The 25,918-nt window shown below is 35.7% G+C and overlaps 3 protein-coding genes across 3 annotated transcripts in view; 1 reads left to right on the forward strand and 2 right to left on the reverse strand.

The window, feature by feature from the left end:
• Positions 1 to 25,918, forward strand: part of LOC101898743 (ejaculatory bulb-specific protein 3) — a 183,143-nt gene that overhangs the window by 72,090 nt on the left and 85,135 nt on the right. The window lies entirely within an intron of this gene.
• LOC101897745 (ejaculatory bulb-specific protein 3) lies at positions 8,537 to 9,096 on the reverse strand. The gene has a single exon (XM_005182215.4). The coding sequence runs from the start codon at positions 9,068 to 9,070 to the stop codon at positions 8,684 to 8,686; it is 387 nt and encodes a 128-aa protein (XP_005182272.1). The 5' UTR covers positions 9,071 to 9,096; the 3' UTR covers positions 8,537 to 8,683.
• Positions 19,887 to 20,522, reverse strand: LOC101897909 (ejaculatory bulb-specific protein 3-like). Its single transcript, XM_059131094.1, has 2 exons — positions 20,409 to 20,522; positions 19,887 to 20,347 (listed from the first exon to the last, which is right to left on the reverse strand). The coding sequence occupies exon 2, from the start codon at positions 20,337 to 20,339 to the stop codon at positions 19,956 to 19,958; it is 384 nt and encodes a 127-aa protein (XP_058987077.1). The 5' UTR covers positions 20,340 to 20,347; positions 20,409 to 20,522; the 3' UTR covers positions 19,887 to 19,955.

Consider the following 25,918-nt stretch of genomic DNA (forward strand, 5'->3'; position numbering starts at 1 on the left):
GATTATATTAAAAAAAGTATTTCTCATTTCCAACATATTTTCTTTTACCCGGGAGATTTTCACAAAATCCCCAAATTGAATAATATTTAATATTAAATGGAAATTTTGTGTTTCAAATTTCATTCCGTTTCATAATATGAAGATTCAAAAATTATTTCTGGTATAAATCAATATTTTGTTTTACCCGAGAGATTTTTTGCAAAATCCCCCAGACACAATAAATTTCATAATGAATGGAAATTTTTGAAAAGAACTTAATTTAGAGAATTTTAGATGACATTAATACACTTTTTATCATCTACTGATTTTATTTAAAAGGATTTCTCATTTCCAACTTTGTTTTTATTTACCCGGGAGATTTTTACAAAATCCCCAAATTGAGTAATATTTAAAATTGAATGCAAATTTTTGTGAATTTTGTCTTCCAAATTTCATTCCGTATCATAAAATAAAGATTCAAAAATAATTTCTGGTATAAATCAATATTTTGTTTTACCCGAGAGATTTTTTGCAAAATCCCCCAAGTACAATAAATGTCATAATGAAAGGAAAATATTTGAGAAAAAAGTCTTGAAGTAGTGAATTTTATATTATATTAACATATATGGGATCATCTACTAATTATATTAAAAATGATTTCTCACTTCCAACATTTTTTCCCTTACCCGGGAGATTTTCACAAAATCCCCACATTGAATAACGTTTAAAATTGAATGGAAATTTTGTGAAATTGTTATTCCAAATTTCATTTAGCATCATTTTATGAAGATTTAAATTAACGTTACTTGTATAAACCAATATTTTGTTCTACCCGAGAGATTTCTTGCGAAATGCCCCAAACACAATAAATGTCATAATAAAAGGAAACGATTTGGGAAAAAATTCTCAAATTTCCGATTTTTCTATAATATTTATACATTTAGGATCATCTACTGATTATATCAAAAAAGTATTTCTTATTTCAAACATTTTTTCCCTTACCCGGGAGATTTTCACAAAATCCCCATATTGAATAATATTTAAAATTTTGTGAATTTGTGTTCCAAATTTCATTCCGTATCATAATAAAAAGATTTAAAAATAATTTCTGGTATAAATAAATATTTTATTTTACCCGAGAGATTTTTTGCGAAATCCCCAAAGCGCAATAAATGTTATATTTAAAATATTTGGGAAAAACTGCTTTAATTAGTGAATTGTATATAATATTAACATATTTGGGATTATCTGCTAATTGTATTTAAAAAGTATTTCTCATTTCCGATATTTTTTCCTTTACCCGGGAGATTTTCACAACATCCCCAAATTGAATAACGTTTAAAATTGAATGGAAATTTTGTGAAATTGTTATTCGAAAATCCATTTAGCATCATTTTATGAAGATTTAAAGTAACGTTACTTGTATAAATCAATATTTTGCTTTACCCGAGAGATTTTTTGCGAAATCCCCCAAGCACAATATATGTCATAATGAAAAAAAAAAAAAAATATTTGAGAAAAAGGTCCTGAAGTAGTGAATTTTATATAACATAACATATTTGGGATCATCTACTGATTATATTAAAAAAAAGTATTTCTCATTTCCAATATTTTTTCCTTTACCCGGGGGATTTTCACAAAATCCCCAAATGGAATAATATTTAAAATTAAATGGAAATTTTTGTGAATTTTGTCTTCTAAATTTCATTCCATATCATAATATGAAGATTTAAAAAAGTTTCTGGCATAAATCAATATTTTGTTTTACCCGAGAGATTTTTTGCAAAATCCCCCAAGCACAATAAATTTCATAGAGAATGGAAAATATTTGAAAAAAGCCCTGAATTAGTGATTTTTATATAATATTAACACATTTTGCGATCATCTACTGATTGTATCAAAAAACTTTTTCTTATTTCCAACATTATTTTTTTACCCGGGAGATTTTCACAAAATCCCCAAATTGAATAATATTTAAAATTTTGTGAATTTTGTGTTCCAAATTTCATTCCGTATCATAATATGAAGATTTAACAATAATTTCTAGCATAAATCAATATTTTATTTTACCCGGGAGATTTTTTTGCGAAATCCCCCAAACACAATAAATGTCAAAATGAATGGAAAAGATTTGAAAAAAGCCCTGAATTAGTGATTTTTATATAATATTAACACATTAATAACCATCTACTGATTATATTTAAAAAGTATTTCTCATTTCCAACATGATTTTCCTTTGCCCAGGAGATTTTCACAAAATCCCCAAATTGAATAATATTAAATATTGGAAGAAAATTCCGTAATTTTTTATGCCATAATTCATTCAGCATCATGAAATGAAAAATTAATATGAGTTCCCCGTTTAAATCTATATATTTTCTTATCCGGGAGATTTTTACGAAATCCCCAAAAAACACGAAAAGTTTCAAATTAAAGGGAAATTTTAGGAATTTTATAATGCTACATTTCTTAATGTATCATGGATTAAAAAATACACGAGGTGCCTTATTTTACCTATAATCGTCACATAAATATTGTTGAATTTCTTTTTTCCCCGGGAGATTTTGCAAAATTCCCCCACCGTAATAATATTTTTCTTTATCCGAGAGATTTTCCAAAAAAAAATCCCCAAAACACAAAAAGTTTCAAATTGAAGGGAAATTTTAGGAATTTTGTTATGTTACATTTCTTAATGTTTCATTTATTATGAAATTTACGCTGTGGTTTATTTTTCACTCAAATATTATGAAATGTAATTTTCTCCGGGAGATTTTGCCAAATTCCCTCATCTACATAGTAATACTTTTTTTGAAAGTAAACCCCTTCCTTTTTACTACCCAAATAAATGTTATGTATGTAAATACTCTAGACTATCCATACTGTTGTTCATGTCCGTATGTCTCGGACGATGTCAAATCTGAAAAAATCCCATTACTTAGTAGTTCACGACGATATGAAATATTTGCTTTTCCACAGAATTACTTGTTACCTTTTGTGTGGCTTTTTTTTCCAAGTATATTTGCTCTTGTTTTTGTTGTTGCTTTTGTAGACATCATTGCAATAATTTTTCCATAACTACCCGTTAATCAGGCTCGCTCACTTGCGAGTTTTGTAAAATTTCATTTTCAATATCTTACTTTTGTTAGCTGTTCAATCAAATCGGTTGTTTCCAATGAAAAATAAGTAACTGTTAATATTTAAATAAATGTTTTTATTGTTAAAATATTAGACGGAGACATGCGAATAAAAAAAGGGGCGGGGGCTGGAATACGTCATCGATGATGGAGAATTAAATGGAACTTTAAGATAAAATTAAATAAAACAAGTAAGCAAAGGCTATAGTCGTGCGGGGCCCATCATGCGATAACCTACAACACTAGAATATGTTCGAAGTCCCCATATATCCAAATCCATTTTGGAAGATTTCGTTTTTGAAATAATGTCAAAGAGCTCTGCCCATCCAATGGTGATCCAAAATGCTAGACTTTTTCCCTGTCCTTAACTCTCTTCCGATGCGAATTCCGTGTCGATTAGTTTTCAATTGTGGCCTGTAGAGCGACTAAAAATTAGAAAAATTTTATTTTCTTAGACCATTTGCATCTCTAAATTTACATCTTAAGAACAATAGGCTTTAATTATGACCCTAACCCTACTCCCATGCAAAATTTCGTGAAGATCGGACGATAATTGCGACATGCATATGATACCCTCAAAACGTAGTGTTGGGGGGTGTAGTGATCTTTTAATGTATTTGTGATTTGACTTGGATTGAAAATATTAGCCGTTTAGTGACAATTTTCCTATTTTCTTACATAAAAGTTGGGGTCTATTTTACCCGCTAAATATTTTCCGATGGCTGCCCAAATTGGTAGACTTCTGCCCAGTCCTAACTTCTAACTCCATGTAAAGTTTCGCGTCCATTGGTATATAATTGTGGCCTATAGAGCAACTGCAAAATCAGGAAAATTTTCTGTTTTTTGTCTATTCCAACCCCTAAATATCATGCGATCATCTCCAAAAACAATAGGTTTCTATTCTGACCCTAACTCCACCTTCATTTTCAATTTCGTGAGGATTCATAATTGCGACCTGTAGCTTGAATAAAAATTAACATGGACAGACGGACGGACGGACTAGATCGACTCATCTCGGCGAGATAGGAAGATCCATATATACTTTCCTATGTGGGAAACCAATATTTCGAGGTGCTGCATAATTTTGGGCCCAATCAGACTTATAATACCCCCAACACATAGTGTTGTAGGGTTCAAATATAATTCTCAATATAAAAATACATATATACTATGAAGTGTATATGTTAATATCAAATGCTATTGATTTTGTAATCTTTTGAAAACTTAACTTGATTAAGCATGCATGTAAATTATTGTTAATAATTTTGTAAAAAAACAAGTTGCACCTTCATACCAGTTATTGAATTCTCTTCTCAAACATTAAATGTTTTTGGATTTTGTTGTTGTTGTATTATGGATTTGAAATTTCAATACCATTATTTTTCAAACAAAAAAACTACACGTGCCAGCCATCTCTAAGGTTTGCCACTTGGGGTGAGGGATTTATGTCACCGGGCCAATGTTAATCACAGCTTGGCCAATTAACAACAACAACAACTGAAGCGAGTACCAATGCGGGGGCTTGGTGTGGTGCCAACATATTTTGTTTAGGCACCGTTACAATCAATTCAAAATTTTTATATTTCAAAAAAAAAAAAAAAACAAGTAAAAAAGCTCGGCCGGGCCGAACTTTTAATAACCTCCACCATTTGGTACAAAAAAAAAAAATAAATAAAATCCGTTTAAAATTCTGTTAAAATCTTAAAAATACCGAATGCCTATAAGACGACGTAGACCTGCATAGGCAACTTTTGTCATAAGTTATTGCAATACTTAAATGCGAAACTTGAAGAAAAATCTGTTTATAATGTAGCTAAAATCATCAAAATACCGAATATTGGGGGGTACCGTTATATGGGGGCTATACGAAGACGTGGACCTGCACAGACAATTTTCTGGCATGGGCTGAAGTATCCATTACGAACTTCACATGCGAAATTTGAAACAATCCCGGTAAATAATGTCGCTAAAATCATCAAAATACCGAATATCGGGGGGTACGGTATATGGGGGCTATGCGAAGACGTGGACCTACATGGCCCATTTTTTGACTTAGGATGTAGCATCCATTACGAACTTCAAATACTAAATTTGAAACGATTCCGGTAAATAATGTCGTTAAAATCATCAAAATACCGAATATCGGGAGCGAAGACGTGGACCTGTACAGATAATTTTCTGTCTTAGGTTGTAGTATCCATTACGAACTTCAAATGCCAAATTGGAAACAATTCCGGTGAATAATGTCGCTAAAATCATCAAAATACCGAATATCGGGAGGTACCGTTATATGGGGGCTATATGATAACATATACCTACATGGCCCATTTACGAACTTAACCCGCCTACTGGCAAAATATACATGTGTGCAAAATTTAAATAAAAAATACGTCTTCTGATAAAGAAACCTGCAAATAGCCTAGGATCAGACATTCTTCTTAAAAGGACTTAAAAAAGTCTTCTATCTCAATTTGTTCGAAAGATAGCGTGATTACAACAGACAGACAGACAGACAGACATGGCTAAATCGTCTTAGAATTTTACTCTGATCAAGAATATATATACTTTGTTGGGTCTGACATGAGTATTTCGAGGAGTTACAAACGGAATGACAAAATTAATATACCCTCCATAGTATGGTGGAGGGTATAAAAATAATGTACCCTAGATATCTGAAATGATTGAATTACTCAATTCATTGTCACATTTTTTGATGCGGCGAATTTAGAAAATCTCCCTGCAAAATGTAAACTTCAGCAAAGAAGCTTGGATCTTAAGGATCTTGGTCCGAAAGTGTCAGATAAGGCTGGGTTTTTTTGGAAATTTGTTCTAGAACGGTACGAAAAGTATTAAAAGGCACCAATTATGGTACCCTTAGAGGGTATTCTTTGGGGGAATGTTGTTTTCAGATTAAGATTCCTCGGAATCTGTAAATTTAAGAAATACGGGGTGAGATGTAAAAAATGCAACCAACTTCATGCTGCTGTCATTACCTAACCACTCGTCCGACAGCTATTAAAATTATTCCAGTGACAGCTCATTATATTGTTTACAAGCGTACAAAAGCATTTTCGTGAGAATTTTCCAGTCAAAAAGTTATTCGAAATGGAATTCATGCGGGATAGTGTGATTTCCTTATATTTGGCTGGAAAACCACAAGTGTTAGAGCCCTCCAGCATTTAAATGTGAATAAATATTTTGTGTCTCGTACCATCGCTCGTTACCGTGATATTGATACTAGTAGCGTAGCCCGACGTCAAGGAAGGGGACGGAAGACGAAAGAAAACAGCAACATCAGCAGAAATGGTTCGAAAAGTAAAGAAACGATTTGATCGAAACTCGCGTCGCAGAGGCTGAAAAATGGCTCGTGAGCTGAACATATCGCAATATTCCATTCGGCAAATATTGAAAAATGAGCGCGGCTTAAAGCCATTGAAATTCCAAAAAGTGCAAGAACTTATACCGCAACTGAAAGAAAATAAACTCAAAGGAGCTAAAGAGTTGCTTCGCTTCGCTTGGCCGAAAGTGGTGAACGGTCGTATTTGGTTTTCTCCGATGAGAAAACATTCGTTGTCCAGCAGTTTGTAAACAAACAAAATGATCGGGTTTATTTGCCAAAGAGGTCAGCTGAAAGCGCTAGCCATGGTGATGGTGAGGGCCGCCATAACAGCCGATGGTCGCTCTCCGCTCGTATTAATCGACCGTGGCACCAGAATAAATGCCGAATATTAAAGCGAAAATATTCTGGAGGGCGTTTTAAAGCTTTGGGCACGCAAACATTTTGGCCGCAGACCTTGGACATTCTAACAGGACTTAGCACAATCGCACTCAGTACGCACCACCCAAAAATGGTTACAAAATAAGGTTTCTCGCTTCATTTCCAGCGCACAATGGCCACCAAAATCGCCGGATAGCAATCCGTTGGACTATTGTCTCTGGAGTATTTTGGAAAGCAAGGTTGGCACTATAAAATACCAAAGTGTCTATCATCTCAAGGCAGCGCTTCGCAGGGAATGGACCAAAATACCGCAGAGCCACATTCAGGCAGCGTGTGACGGTTTCATCGACCGTTTGAAGGCCATAATTTGTGCCAAAGTTGACCAATTCGAACTAATCTAAACTTATTCTAAAATTTGATGCTATTTCCGACATTTTTATACCCTCCACCATACTATGGAGGGTATATTAATTTTGTCATTCCGTTTGTAACTCCTCGAAATACTTATGTCAGACCCAACAAAGTTTATCTATTCTTGATCAGCGTAAAATTCTAAGACGATTTAGCCATGTCCGTCTGTCTGTCTGTGTGGCTGTCTGTCTGTTGTAATCACGCTATCTTTCGAACGAATTGAGGTAGAAGGCTAAAATTTTGCACACATGTATATTTTGCCAGTAGGCAGGTTAAGTTCGTAAATGGGCCATGTAGGTCCAAGTTATCATATAGCGCCCATATAACGGTACTCCCGATATTCGGTATTTTGATGAGCGACATTATTCGCCGGAATTGTTTCAAATTTGGCATTTGAAGTTCGCAATGGATACTACAGCCTAAGACAGAAAATTGTCTGTGCAGGTCCACGTCTTTGTATAGCCCCCATATACCGTACCCCCCGATATTCGGTATTTTGATGATTTTAGCGACATTATTTACCGGGATTGTTTCAAACTTCGCATGTGAAGTTCGTAATGGATACTTCAGCCCATGCCAGAAAATTGTCTGTGCAGGTTTACGTCTTCGTATAGCCCCCATATAACGGTACCCCCCATATTCGGTATTTTGATGATTTTAGCGACATTGTTTACCGGAATTGTTTCAAATTTGGCATTTGAAGTTCGTAATGGATACTTCATCCTAAGTCAAAAAATGAGCCATGTAGGTCCACGTCTTCGTGTAGCCTCCATATAACGGTACCCCCCGATATTCGGTATTTTGATGATTTTAGCTACATTATAAACAGATTTTTCTTCAAGTTTCGCATTTAAATATTGTAATAACTTATGACAAAAGTTGCCTATGCAGGCCCACGTCGTCGTATAAGCATTCGGTATTTTTAAGATTTTAACAGAATTTTTAACGGATTTTTTTTTTTGGAAATTTCCAAATTTGTACCAAATGGTGGAGGGTATTAAAAGTCCGGCCCGGCCGAACTTTCAGCTTTTTTACTTGTTTGCTTTCATTCAATAGAATTAAAAAAAAGTTTAAAAATGATGGCGTTTGAGTTTGTTGCAGATTTTTTTTATCTCACCCTGTGGAAGACATACTTTAGATGAAATACGTTTTATAGGTCTTCATTAGGTTTTCCGTGTTAAAAATACATTTTTTTTTTACATTTTGCCTCACTTTTTAATAAAACAATTTTTTAATTTTTTTTTATACTTCATTTAATGTAATTTATTTTTTAAAAAACATAAAAAACAACAATAGAAAAACAAATTAAATTCTATGAGAAAAATGCAATTACTGATGCAATAATGAAATTTGTTGAAATTCTTTGGAGTTTGGGAAATAATAACATCAGCCAGATCATGGGTCTATAACTTCTTTAAAAAAACCGAATACTGTCTCAATATTAGACGTTGAAACCACGCTTGGCAGCCTCATCCTTGTACTTGGCATAGAAGACTCCCTCGGGATCATATTTGGCCTGCAATACCTTCCATTCTTCGGGTTTGTTGTCGATGACGAAACGAGCCACCTCTTCGGCGGCAGCCTTTTGTTTGTCATTGCACTTGGAGCAGGCCGTCTGCAGGGCATCGGGTAAGATCTTCTTCAATTCACGGCCATCGGGAGTGCAGTTACCCTCGTCGATCAGACATTTGTAGTAGTTGTTGAAGAGACGATCCGATTTCAAGATTTCTTTGTAGTCGACATTGTCGTATTTGGTGGTGTACTGTTCCTCGGCCATGGCCAAGGCGAAGCAGACAGCGACAGCGGCGGCAATGAGTAGGAATTTCATTTTCAGGTTTTTTTTTTAATTTTTTTTTTGAGAACTGGCTGGAAGACAACGAATGACAAGGGATTAGCATACAGACATGGGTAATGTGAGAGAGGGTTTTACATAATTTGTTATTTTTTGGTGGGTGAATTTTTCCATTTTTAATAATTAATTTTGAATGTCAGTCGCTGTTTTTTTTTGATGTTGAATTAATTGCTGCAGCTTTGCATCGAAATGTAGTCTACATTTCAAAACGAATACAAATCAGTTTTAAAAAGACAAGGTAATTTAAATTTAATTTAAAAAAATTCGGTTGAGTTATAAAAGAAGTTTGATGGATCTTCAAGAGAAAGAGAATATTTTACTGGTCTTCTAGAGGTAAAATATGTCTTGCTGGCCTTCCATGGATGAGGCTTTTATAGTTCTTCCATTGATGGAAAATATTTTAAAGGGTTTTTATAGAGACATGGCCTTTTAAGGTGAGAAACATACAATGGCTTTTTTGACTGGCTTGAGGCTTCGGCTGGCTTAAGGTGGGAATACATAAAGCGCTTCTCTGGCTGGCTTAAGTCAGCTGCTGGCTTCTTCGGAAATGAACAAAGGAGCCTAGGTCCAAAATCGACCTAAGTCAACCTAAAACTCCTTTGTTCATCTACGAAAAAGCTAGCCGAGGACTTAAGCCAGCCAAATATGCGATTTATGTATTTCCACCCTTATTCATAAAAGATCGAAGGAGGGAAGAGTAAACAGAGCATAAATTATGGGAAAAATTGAACCCAGTCAACCTGAAACTCTTTTGTTATTTTTTCGAAAAAGCCAGTCGATGACTTAAGCCAACCAAAAAAAACATTTTGTATGTTCTCACCTTTAGAGTGTGTGTGTGAGAGAGAGAGAAAGAGAGAGAGGTAGAGAGAGAATGAACATTTAGAGGCCTTTTATTCTCCGAATAAATCCGAAGGCCTTTTTAAGTCTTGTAAAGACAAAGTACCTTTTCACATTTCTTCTGGAGACGGAGGATCGGAAATATGTATTCTAGAGACAGGATGCTTTCAATTGATCTTCTAGAGATAGAAGACTTTGTAAAATTTGTCTAAGAACAGATGACTTTTTGTGAGTCGCCTAGAGACAGAAGAGCTCCTTTAGGGTATTTACAGGCTGCTGGCATTAAGGAAATCTTCTACAGATAAAGGACCTTTAATAAGTATTTAGATACGAGACACTTTCAATTGGTCTTCTAGAGAACCTTTAAAAAGTCTCCGGAGATCAAATGCATTTTTTTATGAGAAAGGCTGTCTCGGGGCAGATGACCTTTAATGGTTCTACTATAGAGCGAAGACCTTCTAAATATCTTCTAGAGAAAGAAGATCCCCAGAGGTCTCTCAGGGACAGAATATATTAAGAGATTTTCCTTAGCCATAAGACCTTCTATGGACGCCTAGAGACAAGAAACTTCTTTAGTTTACCAAGGGGCAGCTTGGCATTACAAAAATCTTTTAGAGTCCCGGGGCCGTTTGCAGATTTTTTTAGAAACAGAAGATCTTATAAATGCATTCTAGAGTCAGGGGACCTCTAACAGTTCTACTATAGAGATAATCTTTTTAAATGTCTTCTACAAGCAGAAGATCTCTTACAAGTCCTTTTTTAAGTCTTGTAAAGACAAATTACCTTTTAAATGTCTTCTAGAGACAGAGAACTGCCAATAAGTATTCTAGAGACAGGCTAATTTCAATTGGTATTCTAGAGTTATAAGACCTCTGTCCTTTAGGACAGATGACTTTTTTATGAGTTGCCTAGAGACAGGAGACTAATTTTGGTTATCTAGAGGAAACTAGACATTTTAGAGATCTTCCAGATTCCGGGAGTCTTTTGTAGATTTTTTAGAAACAGAAGATCTTACAAAAGCCGTCTAAAGACAGAAGACCTTTAATAGGCATTATAGAATCAGTGGACTCCTAAAAGTTCTACTATAGAGAGAAGGCTTTCTAAATGTCTTCTACAAGCAGAAGATATTCACAGGTCCTTTCTAAGTCTTGTTAAGACAAAACGCCTTTTAAATGCTTTCTAGAGACAGAGGACTGCCGACAGGTATTCTAGAGACAGGATAATTTCAATTGGCCTTCTAGAGTTAGAAGACCTTATAATAGTTTCTTTAGGACAGATGACTTTTTTATGAGTTGCCTAGAGACAGGAGACTTATTTTGGGTATCTAGAGGAAGCTAGACATTTTAGAGATCTTCCAGAGTCCGGGAGCCTTTTGCAATTTTTTTTGGAAATAGATGATCTTATAAAGGCCGTTTAGAGGCAGATGACTCTTAATGGTTCTACTATAGAGCGAAGACCTTCTAAATATCTTCTAGAGACAGAAGATCCCCAGAGGTCTCCCAGGGACAGAATATATTAAGAGATTTTCCTTAGCCATAAGACGTTCTATGGGCGCCTACAGATAAGAAACTTATTTAGTTTACCAAGGGGCAGCTAGGCGTTAAAGAAATCTTCTAGAGTCCCGGAGCCGTTTGCAGATTTTTAAGAAACAGAAGATCTTATAAATGCCGTCTAGAGACAGAAGACCTTTAATAGAGCATTCTAGAGTCAGGGGACCTCTAAAAGTTCTACAATAGAGAGAAGTCTTTCTAAATGTCTTCTACAAGCAATAGATCTCTAACAGGTCCTTTTTTTAAGTCTTGTAAAGACAAAATGCTTTTATATGTCTTCTAGAGACGGAGGACCGCCAATAAGCATTCCTGAGATAATTTCAATAGGTCTTCTAGAATTAGGAGACCTGAAAAAAGTCTTCTAAGGACAGATAACTTTTTTATGAGTCGCCAAAAGACAGGAGACTTCTTTAGGTTATCTAGAGAGAGCTAGGCATTTAAGAGATCTTATAGAAAAATAAGATCTTAAGTGGCGTTCTGGAAGCAGAAGACCTCTAAGAGTTGCACTATAGAGCGAAGACCTTCTAAAGAAGATCTATTAGAAATCTTCCGGGGACCGAGTAGATTAAGAGGATTCCCTTAGCCACAAGACCTTCTAGAGCTAGAGACATGAACCTTCTCTAGGTTACCTAGGGGCTGTTCGGCATTTAAGAGATCTTCTACAATCAAAGGACCTTATGTAGATATGTTATAAACGGAAGACCTTTAATAGACATTCTAGGAGTTATATTATTGAGATAAGACTTTCTAAGTGTCGTCTAAAGGCATAAGATCTATTACAGGTCTCCCAGGGACAGAAGAACTTAACAAGGAGACAAAAGACTCCTTAATGGTCTTCTGAAAGATTAAATATTTTCAATAGGTCCTTTAACAGGTCTTTCAAAAATAAGATGGGTGCTATGGGTATCCCAGAGGAATTAGATTTTATACAGGTCTTCTAGAACACAAATAATTTTCCACAGGTCCTCCACAGACAGAAGTGCTTTTACGGGCCCTCAGAAGACAAGATAGGCGTTAAAGATCTTCCAGAAACAAAATACCTTATACAGGTCCACGAAAGCCACAAGATCTGAGGCCCTTTACAAGTTTTCCAAAGGCAGTAACAATTTTACAGGTTTTCTGCAGACCAAAAAATTTTATTTAGGTCTTCTGTAGACGAAAATGGATTTTTTACAAACAAAAGACTATTTTCAGGTGTCGTAGAGGTAGGAGACCTTCTTAAGGTCTTCAATATGCATGAGAACTCTTACAGGTCTCCTAGAAAATATTTTACCACTTTTTTGCAGACCACAGATCTTTTTTAGGTCTTCTATAGACGGAAGAGCCTAAATGGGTTTTATACAGACAAAAGGCTATGTTTAGATCTCGTAGAGGTTGAAGACCTCCTCTAGGTCTTAAATATCCAAGAGACATCTTACAAGCCTTCTAAAGTCATAAGACCTAATACAGGTCTCCTTTAACACCAAAACTTTTTATGTGCCTTCTAAAGGCAGCAGGCCCTTTTAAGACCTTCTGCATGTAGGAAACTTATTTCAGGACTGCTGCAAACAGAAGGGTTTTTTATAGCTTTTCTAGATACAATAGGTCTCGTAAAGGCAGGAGACCTTATCTAGGTCTTTAATACTGTACAAGGCTCTTAAAGGTGACCTAGAGCCTGAAGACTTTATACTGATCTCCTGTGGTAACAAAACCGTCTATGGGTCTTCTACAGGCAGCAGACCCTTTAAAGACCTTATGGAGGTAGAAAACTTTTTCAGGTCTTCTGCAGACAGAAGACACAAAGTGGGTACTTTATAGGTTGTCTAGATACAGAAGGTCTCGTAAAGGCAGGAGACCTTTTCTAAGTCTTTAATATTCAAGAAGTCTCTTAAAGGTCACCTAGAGTCCGAAGTCCTTATACAGATCTCCTTAGCAAAAAAACCGTCTATGGGCCTTCGACTAAAACCGTCTATACCCTTTAAAGACTTTCTAGAGGTAGAAGACTTTTTCAGGTTCTCCGTAGACAGAAGACCTCAAATGGACCATCTACTAGAATAAAGTATTTTACAGGTCTTCTGGAGACTGAAACGGTTTTAGAGGTAGAAGAACTTTTCAAGTCTCCTCCAGACAGAAGACCCTAAAAGGGTTCTCTACAAAAAGAAGGTATTTTATTTTTTATTTTTAGAGACCGAAAACTCTTTGCAGTCTAATAGAGGCAGAAGACCTTTCGTAGAACCTCTATAACAAAAGATCCTCCGTAGGAGAAGAGCTTCTTCAGGTCATCTGAAGACTGAAATTCTTTATAGAAGGCAAGATAAAGGGAATATTTTGATTTCATCCAAACTAACTAAATTCCGGTGGGATACTATTTACAGATGCAGGGGATCTGGAGATCGGTCCCCTCCTAAACGGTTATTTTTCCAACATTTTACATGGAAAACTTAATTTTTTTTGTTAGTTGGACCCACAGAAATGGCTTCCAAGGTACTGGATGGGAACGTCGCAGAATAGTTTAAACGAGGACTGCTGCTATTTTTACAGGATTCCGATTTATCCTTTAAGGCTCCTTAGCAAAATAAGATAGTTCCTCAATTTCTGTATTCAGTCTCGGCTACTTGATACTCAAATCGAAATAAAGTTGATTGAAGTTCCTTTTCTTAAAAAGTATTTTTTTTTAACAAATGTCACTTAGGTTGTTTTGCATTTTGTCGAACTTTTGAATTTTTTTTATTTTTAGGTCGCAAATTTTGGTCTTCAAATCATATTTTTATATTTTTTTAAATATTCTCTCAAATTTGTATTCAAAATATTTTTTTCAAAAACACTCACAATTGGTTTTGGAAAAGCACCGATAAAACTTCTTGGAATGGATGCAGCTATCCGACTACTGTTACCAAACAATGGTCGTACCTTTTATATTCAAAAAATTAAATGCTCGCAATAATGCTCAACTATTAGTTAATTGGATGGATGGTTGGATGGATGAACTGCTGCAAATCACAGCAACCGGCAATCGAACGAACGGTCGTTCGATTCATTTATCATCGCAACGAAGATGTAGTCGAGGCAAAAAAAAAAATCAAAACCTAATCTGCAAGAAGTCCAATTCCGCTGGAGCGCCGTAGTTCGGGCACAAACAAATTGTTTATTTGTTTACCATTTGACTGATCTGAAATTTAAAACCCAAATGTCATTGACAAATCAATATTCGTTCAATGACAAACAAACATGATTAGCGGCGGCGCGGTGGACGGATGGATGGATATACATATCTAATATTATTTATTATTGGCTAGTTATCAGTCTGTGGATCTCAGACGGTTTTAGGTGTTTAAGTGGCTGGCTGTTAAATTTAAACGGTAATTAGCCACTTGAAATGGAAGTGGATATTAAAAATATATTTTTTCAATATTTTCTAAGAAAAATGTGTTAGTTATGGCTTCGCCAGATAAAATAAGCAGTAAGAAAAGGCTCAAAGTAGGGCGGGTTTTGATATTCTACATTAATTAGTAGATCAAGTAGAGCTACCCATAAGAAAAAACCTCATTAAGGGGAATTTATGATCGTTTTTGAGTGCGTATTATGGCTTTGTAGCAGATATTTTTTAAAGCCGAAAGGAACTACAGGGTGAGATGAAAAAACTGCAAAAGCATTTGGGTCAGAATTTTCCTGAAAAAAAGTTATTAGAGGTAGAATTCAAGCGTGATAGTGTGATTTCTTTATATTTGGCTGTAAAACCACAAGTGGCTATCGTTAGAGCACGTCAAGGAAGTGGACGGAAGACAAAAGAAAACAGCAACATCAGCAAAAATGGTTCGAAAAGTAAATAAGCGACTTGATTGAAAACCGCGTCGCAGTGGCCGAAAAATGGCTCGTGAGCTGAACATGTCGCAATATTCCATTCGGCAAATTGAAATTGAACCAATAAAGAAAGTCCTAAAGTCGGGCGGGGCCGACTTTATGATACCCAATTTAGTAAAGCTCCGCATAACAATTAAAAGTTTTTATGGGAGAATTCAATCATACACGCTACGATTATAAATATAATTTAAAGTTCAAAGGACTAAATATGCCGAAGCATTTGTATCTTTTAAATTCGGACTTGTATTGCCCATTTGGTGCACAATTAATTTGAAATCGGATAAAGATATATATGGGAGCTATACCTTCCTGTAGACGGAAGACCTTAAGTGGGTCTTCTACAGACAGAAGACCATTTACGGGTCTCGTTGAGGTAGGATACCTTCTTTAGGTCTTCAATATGCAAGAGACCTTTTACTGGTCTCCTAGAAACTATTTTACCACTTTTCTCAAGACCACAGATCTTTTTTAGGCCTTCTATAGACGGAAGACCTTAAATGGGTTTTATACAGTCACAATGCTATTTTTAGGTCTCGTAGAGGTGAGAGACCTTCTCTAGGTCTTCAATATGTAAGAGACTTCTTACAAGCCTCCCAGAGTCATTCTGCAAACAGAAGACCTCATATGGGTACTTTTTAGGTCTTCTAGTTACAGAATGTCTTGTAAACGCAGGAGAACTTAACAGTCAAAAGGCTATTTTTAGGTCTCGTAGAGAGGGAGCTATATCCAAATCTGAACCGATCTCGATAAAATTTAGCAAATGTATTTCTGACCTGCATTTGATATATTTCCCCAAATATCGTTGTTACAGAGTGGATATTACGGCTGCGGAGGACAAAAATAATAAATCGGATGAACAGTATATATGGGAGCTATAGCTATATCTGTACCGATCTTCACCAAATTTGACATACTAGCTTCTAGACTCAATTCGATCGTAAGTGCCAAATTTCATCCCATTTGGGCAAATATTAGACGTTTGGTGCACAATCAAAGGTAAATCGGACGAAGTTATATATGGGAGCTATATGCAAATCTGAACCGATGTCGATAAAATTTAGCAAAGGTATTTCTGAGCTGTATTTGATATATTTCCCCAAATTTTGTTGTTACAGAGTGCATATTACGGCTGCGGAGGACAAAAATAACAAATCGGATGAACAATATATATGGGAGCTATAGTTATATCTGAACCGATTTCGATCAAATTTGGCATACTTATTTTCAGGCCTAATTTGGTTGTATGTGCAAAATTCCATACTATTCGGGCTGATATTACACGTTTGGTGCATAATAAAAGGCAAATCGGACGAAGATATATATGGGAGCTATATCTAAATTTTTACCGATTATCTTCAATTTCAATAGGGTTCGTCCTTGGGCCAAACAAATGTTGTTTGGAAAATTTCATCTCAATCGGATAATAAATGCGACCTGCATTTTGTTCACAAGAATACATGGACAGACGGACGGACGGACAGACGGATTGACATGCATAAATCAACTCAGAATGTGATTCTATGGAGATCCTCAAAAGTAACTATGGGTCTATCTCGTTTCCTTTTGACTGTTACAAACAAATGCACAAAGACATAATACCCTGACCACTATGTGGTGTAGGGTATGAAAATGAGAACTTACGACGCAACAGAAACAGAAAGAAAATAGACTCAAAAGAGCTAAAGAGTTGCTTCGCTTGGCTGAAAGTGGTGAATTGCCGAATTTTGTTTTCTCCGATGAGAAAACATTCGTTGTCCAGCAGCCTGTGAACAAACAAAATGACCGTGTTTACTTGCCAAAGAGGTCAGCTGAAAATGTGTACCTTCGGTTGGCCACCAGAACTCAAGTGCCCCCCATGGTGATAGTGTGGGCCGCCATAACAGCCGTTGGTCGCTCTTCGCTCGTATTAATCCACCGTGGCATCAGAATAAATGCCGAATATAATATTATATTCTGGAGGGTGTATAAAAGCCTTGGGCACGTAAACATTTTGGTCGTAGACCTTGGACATTACAACAGGACTCAGTACCATCGCACTCAGCACGTGCCACCCAAGAATGGTAACAAAATGAGATTCCTTGCTTCATTTCCAGCGCACAATGGCCACCAAAATCTCCGGATACCAATCCGTTGGACTATTGTGTCTGGAGCGTTTTGGAAAGCAAGGTTGGTACGAAAAGAATACCAAACGCTTCGCCGGCAATGGCCCAAAATACCGCAGAGCAACATTCGGACAGCTTGTGACGGTTTCATTGGCCATTTCAAGGCCATAATTCGTGCCAAAGGTGACCAATTCGAACAAATCTAAACTTATTCTACAGTTTCATGCTATTTCCGACATTTCCTGCTTTCATTCAATAAAATTAAAAAATATATATATAAAAATTATGGTATTGGACTTTGTTTCAGTTTTTTATCTCACCCTGCATAGCTACATCTTTGTACCTGAAAACGTCTTAAGCAACCTATTGGCATTCCGTTTCAACGGCATCCAATAAGCCATTAGAAAATCTTATCTGCCCATAGGAAAAAAAATTTTAAATGGGAGGTGGTGTTGCTGGGTGTTTTACTTTTTTGTGCCATGACATAAATGTTTTTTATTTCAAATCAAATTATATTAGGAGTATAGTATAGAGAGATTCCTTGAATAGGCTTCGTAAGTTTATTACCGATCTACTTCCTCCATATGTTTCTATCTAGATTTCAAATGCTACAGGTATATTGAATATGTCGATTTAGATTTGAATAGTTGGGCGCCAAAAAAAAAAAAAAAAAGATAATGCATTTCTATGAAGGAAAACCTTAGATTCATTTGTTTTAGGCATTTTTATATCCTACACCATGATATGGAGGGTATATTAAGTTTGTCATTCCGATGATGATTTGATGATTTTTTGACACACTTTTCACCGAAAATCTTTCAAATTCGCTAATTAATGTTCCTAAAGGAACATGCTATGAGCGATAATTGCATATGCAAGTCTAGGCTTTTGTATAGCCCCTCCCTGCATATATTCGGTATTTTAATTATTATTTTTTTAAATTTGCCAATTTCTTCCAAGTGGCATCGTATAAAAAGCCATCAAAATCCACATCTAATTTTGGACACCAAAATTATTTCTACGTCTCCATATGTACACCCTAGAAACCAACAGTGACCTTAAAATCAAATTTGAAAATTTTAGTTCTATCTCTTCAATCAATACCAAATTTAGTAACATTTAGTTCGCATATCCAAAACAATCTTCACCACTTCTATATCTGAACCACACACACCAAGTAAATTTCAATATTTCAGCTCTATTCCTTCAATCAATACCACATTTAGTAATATTTAGTAATTTTCGTACGATTATAGTATACATTTCCAAAACCGCCTCCATATCCCAATTCCAGATACCAACCAAGAGACCACAATATCAAATTTCAGAATTCCAGCCCGATTCCTTCACCCTATACTAAATTTAGGACGCATCTGCACATCCATCTTCAAATCTCAATCCCAACTACCAACTAAGGCGTCAAAATTAAATTTCGGCATTTCAGCTCTCTCCTTTCACCCAATATCCAATTTAGTACCACTTAGTACTTTTCGAACAATTATAGTACGAATTTCCAAATCAACCTCCAAATCACAGTCCAGACAGAGGCCTCAATATCAAATTTGAGGATTCCAGCTCTACCCCTTCACCCAATATAAAATTTAGTACCATTTAGTACTTTTTGTACAAATTAAGGACGGATTTCCAAACCATTGTCAGCTTTCAAACACAAATACCATCATTAATCTAAATATCAAATTCCAGAATTGTAAGTGTTTCCCTTTAGGGTCATGTAGATCCACGTCTTCGTATAGCCCACATATAACGGTACCTCCCGATATGCGGTATTTTGATGATTTTAGCGACATTATTTAGCGGAATTGTTTCAAATTTTGTATTTAAAGTTCGTAATGGATACTACATCCCAAGACAGAAAATGAGCCATGTAGGTCCACGTCTTCGTATGGTCCCCACATAACGGTACCTCCCGATATTGGGCATTTTGATGATTTTAGCGACATTATTTACCGGAATTATTTCACATTCTGGATTTGAAGTTCGTAATGGATACTACAGCCTGTATCAGAAAATTTTCTGTGCAGGTCCATGTTTTATAACTCCCATGGTACCTCCCGATATTCGGTATTTTGATGATTTTTGCTACATTATAAACCGTTTTTTTTTAAATTTCGCATTTTAATATTGTAATGACTTATGGCAAAAGTTGCCTCGTCTTCGTATAGACCCTAATATACGGCTACATTTGATATTTTTAAGATTATAAGATAATTTTTAACGGATTTTATTTTTTTTTGAAAATTGCCAAATTTGTACCAATTGGTGGAGGGTATTCAAAACTCGGCCTGGTCGAACTTACAGCTTTTTTACTTGGATGGAGCTATAATTCTGTCTTAAGCTTTCGGAAACTTTAAATAACAACCTATCGAAATTTTGTTAAAATAACTTTATTTTTCCGTAAATAAAATAAAAACAATTGTTTTTTCTGTTTTTTTTTTTTTTTTTAATTTTATTTTCAACATACTTTGGGAATATTTATGAATAGTTACACGTCAAATCTGAGATCCCTGTGGCCTAAACCTTAATGCCACGCTTCTCAGCCTCTGCCTTGTATTTGTTGTAGTAAACACCCTCTGGATCATATTTAGCCTGTAGGGCATTCCATGCATCACGTTTATTCTCGATGACATAGCGAGCAACTTTTTCGGCGCCCTGCTTCTGTTTCTCACTGCATTTGCTGCATTCGGTTTGCAGAGCATCGGGTAGGATTTTCTTTAGCTCACGAGCCTCAGGAGTGCAATTACCCTGATCCATCAGACAATTGAAATAGTTGTTGAAGAGGCGATCCGATTTCAAGATTTCATCCAAATCAATGCTGTCATATTTGGTGGTATATTTATCCTGGGGCATGGCCAAACAGCCGGCAATGAGGGCCAAGGAAATAATTGCGATTTTCATTTTGTTTTCTGCAAAAGAGAGGGGAATTTAGTTTAACAACTCAAACTTTTTGTTGAACTCTAAAAATACCTTTTCGTAATGAATTTTGGTGGAAGACTAATTGGTTTTACCATCCCAGCTGGCTTATATATTAAGTGGGTCCACATCCATCTGCGCTGTGTCAATACCCCAAAATTTTGTTAACTGCAAAATAAATAAATGTTTATTCATTCATTCAGTTTTTTTTTTTGTGCCAGGAATTAGACCCTCTAAGTACATTTCCATTCAACATTTTTTTTTTTTTTTTGGCAGATTGAGATTGCACAATGCTGACGACTGTTTGTGGTTGGAGCAACAAGTCAATCATCATCCGTTTCGAAAGTCAATTGCGTCAATTGTTTCCCCGGTAAATCAAGTCAAAAATATAAACAAATTGTTTGGTAGTTATTAATTACGCTAAATGCTTTTGACCTCCCTGAGAGTGTTTTCTTTTCGCAGAAATTATCTGTGTCATTAGGTTTATTTTGAAATTGTGCTAATAGAGCTATTAATTTGGAAATTAGAACAAAAATATTCAAAGTGACAATTTAAGTTGACAGCTCATTTGTAACCAGTAAAGAAAGTCCTAAGCCGACATTACGATACCCTACACCACTTTGCTAATTTAGTAGGGCTCCACATAACAATTAAAAGTTTTTATGGGAGAATTCAATCATACACCCTATGATTATAATTATAATTTAAAGTTGAAAGGACTAAATATGCCGAAGCATTTGTATCTTTTAAATTCGGACTTGTATTGCCCATTTGGTGCACAATTAATTTGAAATCGGATAAAGATATATATGGGAGCTATATCTTCCTGTAGACGGAAGACCTTAAGTGGGTCTTCTACAGGCAGAAGACCATTTACGGGTCACGTTGAGGTAGGATACCTTATTTAGGTCTTCAATATGCAAGAGACCTTTTACTGGTCTCCTAGAAACTATTTTACCACTTTTCTCAAGACCACAGATCTTTTTTAGGCCTTCTATAGACGGAAGACCTTAAATGGGTTTTATACAGTCAAAAGGCTATTTTTAGGTCTCGTAGAGGTGAGAGACCTTCTCTAGGTCTTCAATATGCAAGAGACTTCTTACAAGCCTCCCAGAGTCATTCTGCAAGCAGAAGACCTCATATGGGTACTTTTTAAGTCTTCTAGTTACAGAATGTCTTGTAAACGCAGGAGAACTTAACAGTCAAAAGGCTATTTTTAGGTCTCGTAGAGAGGGAGCTATATCCAAATCTGAACCGATCTTGATAAAATTTGACAAAGATATTGCTGAGCTGTATTTGAAATATTTCCCTGAATATCGTTGTTATGGAGTGCATATTACGGCTGTGGGTAACTAATACAACAAATCGGATGAACAATATATATGGGAGCTATAGCTATATCTGAACCGATCTTCACCAAATTTGGCATACTACCTTCTAGACTCAATTCGGTCATATGTGCCAAAATCCATCCCATTTGGGGAAATATTAAGCATTTGGTGCACAATAAAAGTAAATCGGACGAAGTTATATATGGGAGCTATATCCAAATCTGAACCGATATGGATAAAATTTAGTAAAGGTATTTCTGAGCTGCATTTGATATATTTCCCCAAATATTGTTGTTACAGAGTGCATATAACGGCTGCGGAGGACAAAAAAAATCGGATGAACAATATATATGGGAGCTATAGCTATATCTGAACCGATTTCGATCAAATTTGGCATACTTATTTCCAGACCTAATATGGTTGTATGTGCCAAATTCCATACTTTTCGGGCTGATATTACACGTTTGGTGCACAATAAAAGGCAAATCGGACGAAGATATATATGGAAGCTATATCTAAATTTTTACCGATTACCTCCAATTTCAATAGGGTTCGTCCTTGGGCCAAACCAATGTTGTTTGGAAAATTTCATCTGAATAGGGCAATAAATGCGACCTGCATTTTGTTCATAAAAATACATGGACAGACGGACGGACCGACGGACTGACATGCATAAATCAACTCAGAAAGTGATTCTATGCAGATCATCAAAAGGAACTATGGGTCTATCTCGTTTCCTTTTGCCTGTTACAAACAAATGCACAAATACATAATACCCTGATCACTTTGTGGTGTAGGGTATAAAAATGCATCCGCAGATATGTGGCATATTACACCCTGGTTACAAAGCCAAAGTTTGTCCCACGGAAAAGTGAGTTTATTTTTGCTGAAGATAGAGAGATAGAACAAAGTTTATTTGAATTAAAAGCAAATGTTCGGAAATCAATTAGGTGACTTAAAAATTTATTGCCTTGGCCAGCCTGTCTTGAAAGACTCACCTCCTTTGGCCGCCAACTTAATCTTCGAGGATGTCTTATCTTGATTTGTGGCCAGTTTTTTTCATAGAAGTCTTTGACAAAAACCAAAAAAAAAAAAAAATAGTAAAAAAGCTGTCAGTTCGACCGGGCCGAATTTTGAATACACTCCACCATTTTGTACAAATTTGGCAATTTTCAAAAAAATAAAATCCATTAAAAATTTTGTTAAAATCTTACAAATACCGAATGTAGCCGTTATATTAGGGTCTTTACGATGACGTGGTAAGATTTGTCATAGGCCATAACAATATTCAAATGCGAAACCTGAATAAAAAAATTGGTGAATAATGAAGCCAAAATCATCAAAATACCGTATATCGGGAGGCGGTACCATGGGGGTTATAAAACGTGGACCTGCACAGACAATTTTCTGGCGTAGGCTGTAGTATCCATTACGAAGTTCCAATACGAAATTTGAAACAATTCCGGTAAATAATGCCGCTAAAATTATCAAAATACCGAATATCGGGGGGTACTGTTATATGGGGGCTATACGAAGACCAGGATCTGCATAGACAATTTTTTGCCACAGGCTGTGATGCCTATTAGGAACTTCAAATACGAAATTTCAAACAATTTCGGTGATTATTATACCTAAGATCGCCAAGGTACCGAATATAAGGATGAACTGATATATGGGGCTTATACGAAGACCTTGACCTGCATAGAAAATTTTCTGGCATAGACTGTGGTTCCCATTACGAACTCTAAATATGAAATTTGAAACAGCTTCGGTGAATAATGTCGCTAAAATCATCAAAATACCGAATATCGGGGGTACCGTTATTTGGGGTATATACGCAGACGTGGACCTGCACAGACGATTTTCTGATGATTTATAGTATAGTTATATGGGGGGATATATGAAGACGTGGACCCGCACAGACAATTTTCTAGGTCCTCCATATCAAATATCCCCCATATAACGGTACCTCCCAATATTCGGTATTTTGACGATTTTAGCTATATTTTTCGATGGAATTGTCTGAAAAGTTTTTTCTAAGCACTTAACCCCCTGGAAGAGAATTGTCTATATAGGTTCACGATATCATATAGGACTTTTGGCATTAAAAATGGGCCATGTAGGTCCACGTTTTGGTATAGCCCCCATATAACGGTACCTCCCGATATTCGGTATTTTAATGATTTTAGGGACATTTTTCACCAGAATTGTTTCAAATTTGATATTTGAAGTTCGTAATGGATGTTACAGCCTACGACAGAAAATTGTCTGTAGAGGTTCACATCTTCGTATAGCCCCCCATATAACAGTACCTCCCGATATTCGGTATTTTGATTTTATCGACATTATAACCGATTTTTTTTAAGTTTTGCATTTGAATATTGTAATGGCTTATGACAAATGTTACCTATGCAGGTCCATGTCGTCTTATAGACCCTAATATATTAGTTAAATTCGGTATTTTTAAGATTTTAACATCATTTTTAATGGATTTTTTTGTTTTTGAGAATTGCCAAATTCGTTGCAAATGGTGAAGGGTATTCAAAGTTCGGCCCGGCCGCTTTTTTACTTGTTTTTTTCTAGTTACGTATTTCAATATTTTTATGGCCTATGACAAAAATTGCCTATGCAAGTCCACGTCTCCGTATAGACTCCAATATACCGGCGAATTACTATACTCGGTATTTTTAAGATTTTAACAGCATTTTTAACGGATTTTATTTTTTTGAAAATTACTAAATTCGTTCCAAATGGTGGAGGGTATTAAAAATTCGGCCCTTACAGCTTATTTGCTTGTTTTTCCAAAATAAGTCGATTTTTTATATGTTTTCCAATACGAAGTCCAGAGATTATTATAATATGCATTTTTCAACAATTTTTACAAATTTGAATAATTTTTCCATTCAGAATTTTCAATTGTTGTTGCAAAAATCGTCAGGCTTAATCCCATTATTGTTGTTTTTATAAAACAACATTTGTTAATTAGTGGAGAACGATGGTAATGTTTACCAGGGGGTAAGGCAGGGAATACCTAGATTTCGGAAAGAGCCATCAATCCTCATCAGTTTCCTTGTCTTTTGCCTGGGATATTCTCCCCAGAAGTTATTTTAAAAATAACTTCTATGACAAAAAAACATTTTTTACCCAAGTGACGAGATCGTAAGCTCAATAGAAGAGGAACCAAAGAATTATATAAAATTAAAATTCTTTTGGAAAATCTTCTAAATCTTACAACCGCACTTATAAACATTTACTTCTTCAAATTTCCCAAAAATGGTTTGACAGTGCCAGCAGCTGTGTCGATGCTTCCATCTGTACTCTTTTACCATGGGTTATACCCTATTATAAAAGAAGAAAGCAAATTTACATTGCCACCTTACATATTATGTCATAATATTAAGGTATTTCAGAGCCACAATGGAATTCTGTTGTCGCTGTCCTTTATAATTCGACTTTATTAAGCAATGTCACGATTCTTTACCCGACGTATCAAAATTTAAAAATAAAGTTTATAGAAGTATTCCTGATATTTCTAACTTCCCCAATTTCCTTTTCTTTGAATATAAATAACCTGTTGCCTCAATAGCTTATTGTCGGCTGTCTTGTGCGATGAGTCAACCCTCTGACGTACCAATCATACTACATTGCATTTTCGACCTGAATTTCATTAATTGCTTCAATCGTTATTCCCTATTCTTGAGGACAATTTTCAAATTTCAAAAATTTCCCTGTTCTTGAGGATTAAATTCAGTAAAAACAAATAAGCAGAGGCTATAGTCGCGCTGGGCCGTCCATGTGATACCCTACAACACTACAATATGTTAGAAGCCTAATTATGTCCAAATCCATTTTGGAAGATTTCGCTTTTGAAATGATGTCATAGAGCACTGCCCAGATGTTACCCTTAGCATTTTGACCAGGGATATTTGAACAATATTTATGCACTCCGTCGTGCTGTTAGTTGTTGTGGTCCATTTCAACCCCTAAATATTATGCCATCATCTCCAAAAGAAATAGGGTTCTATTTTGGCCCTATCCCCACCTTCATTCTGAATTTCGTGAAGATCGGACCATAATTGCGACCTGTAGAGTGATTACAAATTAACATGGACAGACGGACGGACTAGATCGACTCAGCTCAGCGAGATAGGAAAATCCATATATACTTTCCTATGTGGGTAACCAATATTTCGAGGTGTTACATAATTTTTGGCCCAATTAAACTTATAATCC

Source organism: Musca domestica, unplaced genomic scaffold (genome assembly GCF_030504385.1).
Source record: "Musca domestica strain aabys unplaced genomic scaffold, Musca_domestica.polishedcontigs.V.1.1 8, whole genome shotgun sequence".
NCBI lineage: Eukaryota > Metazoa > Arthropoda > Insecta > Diptera > Muscidae > Musca > Musca domestica.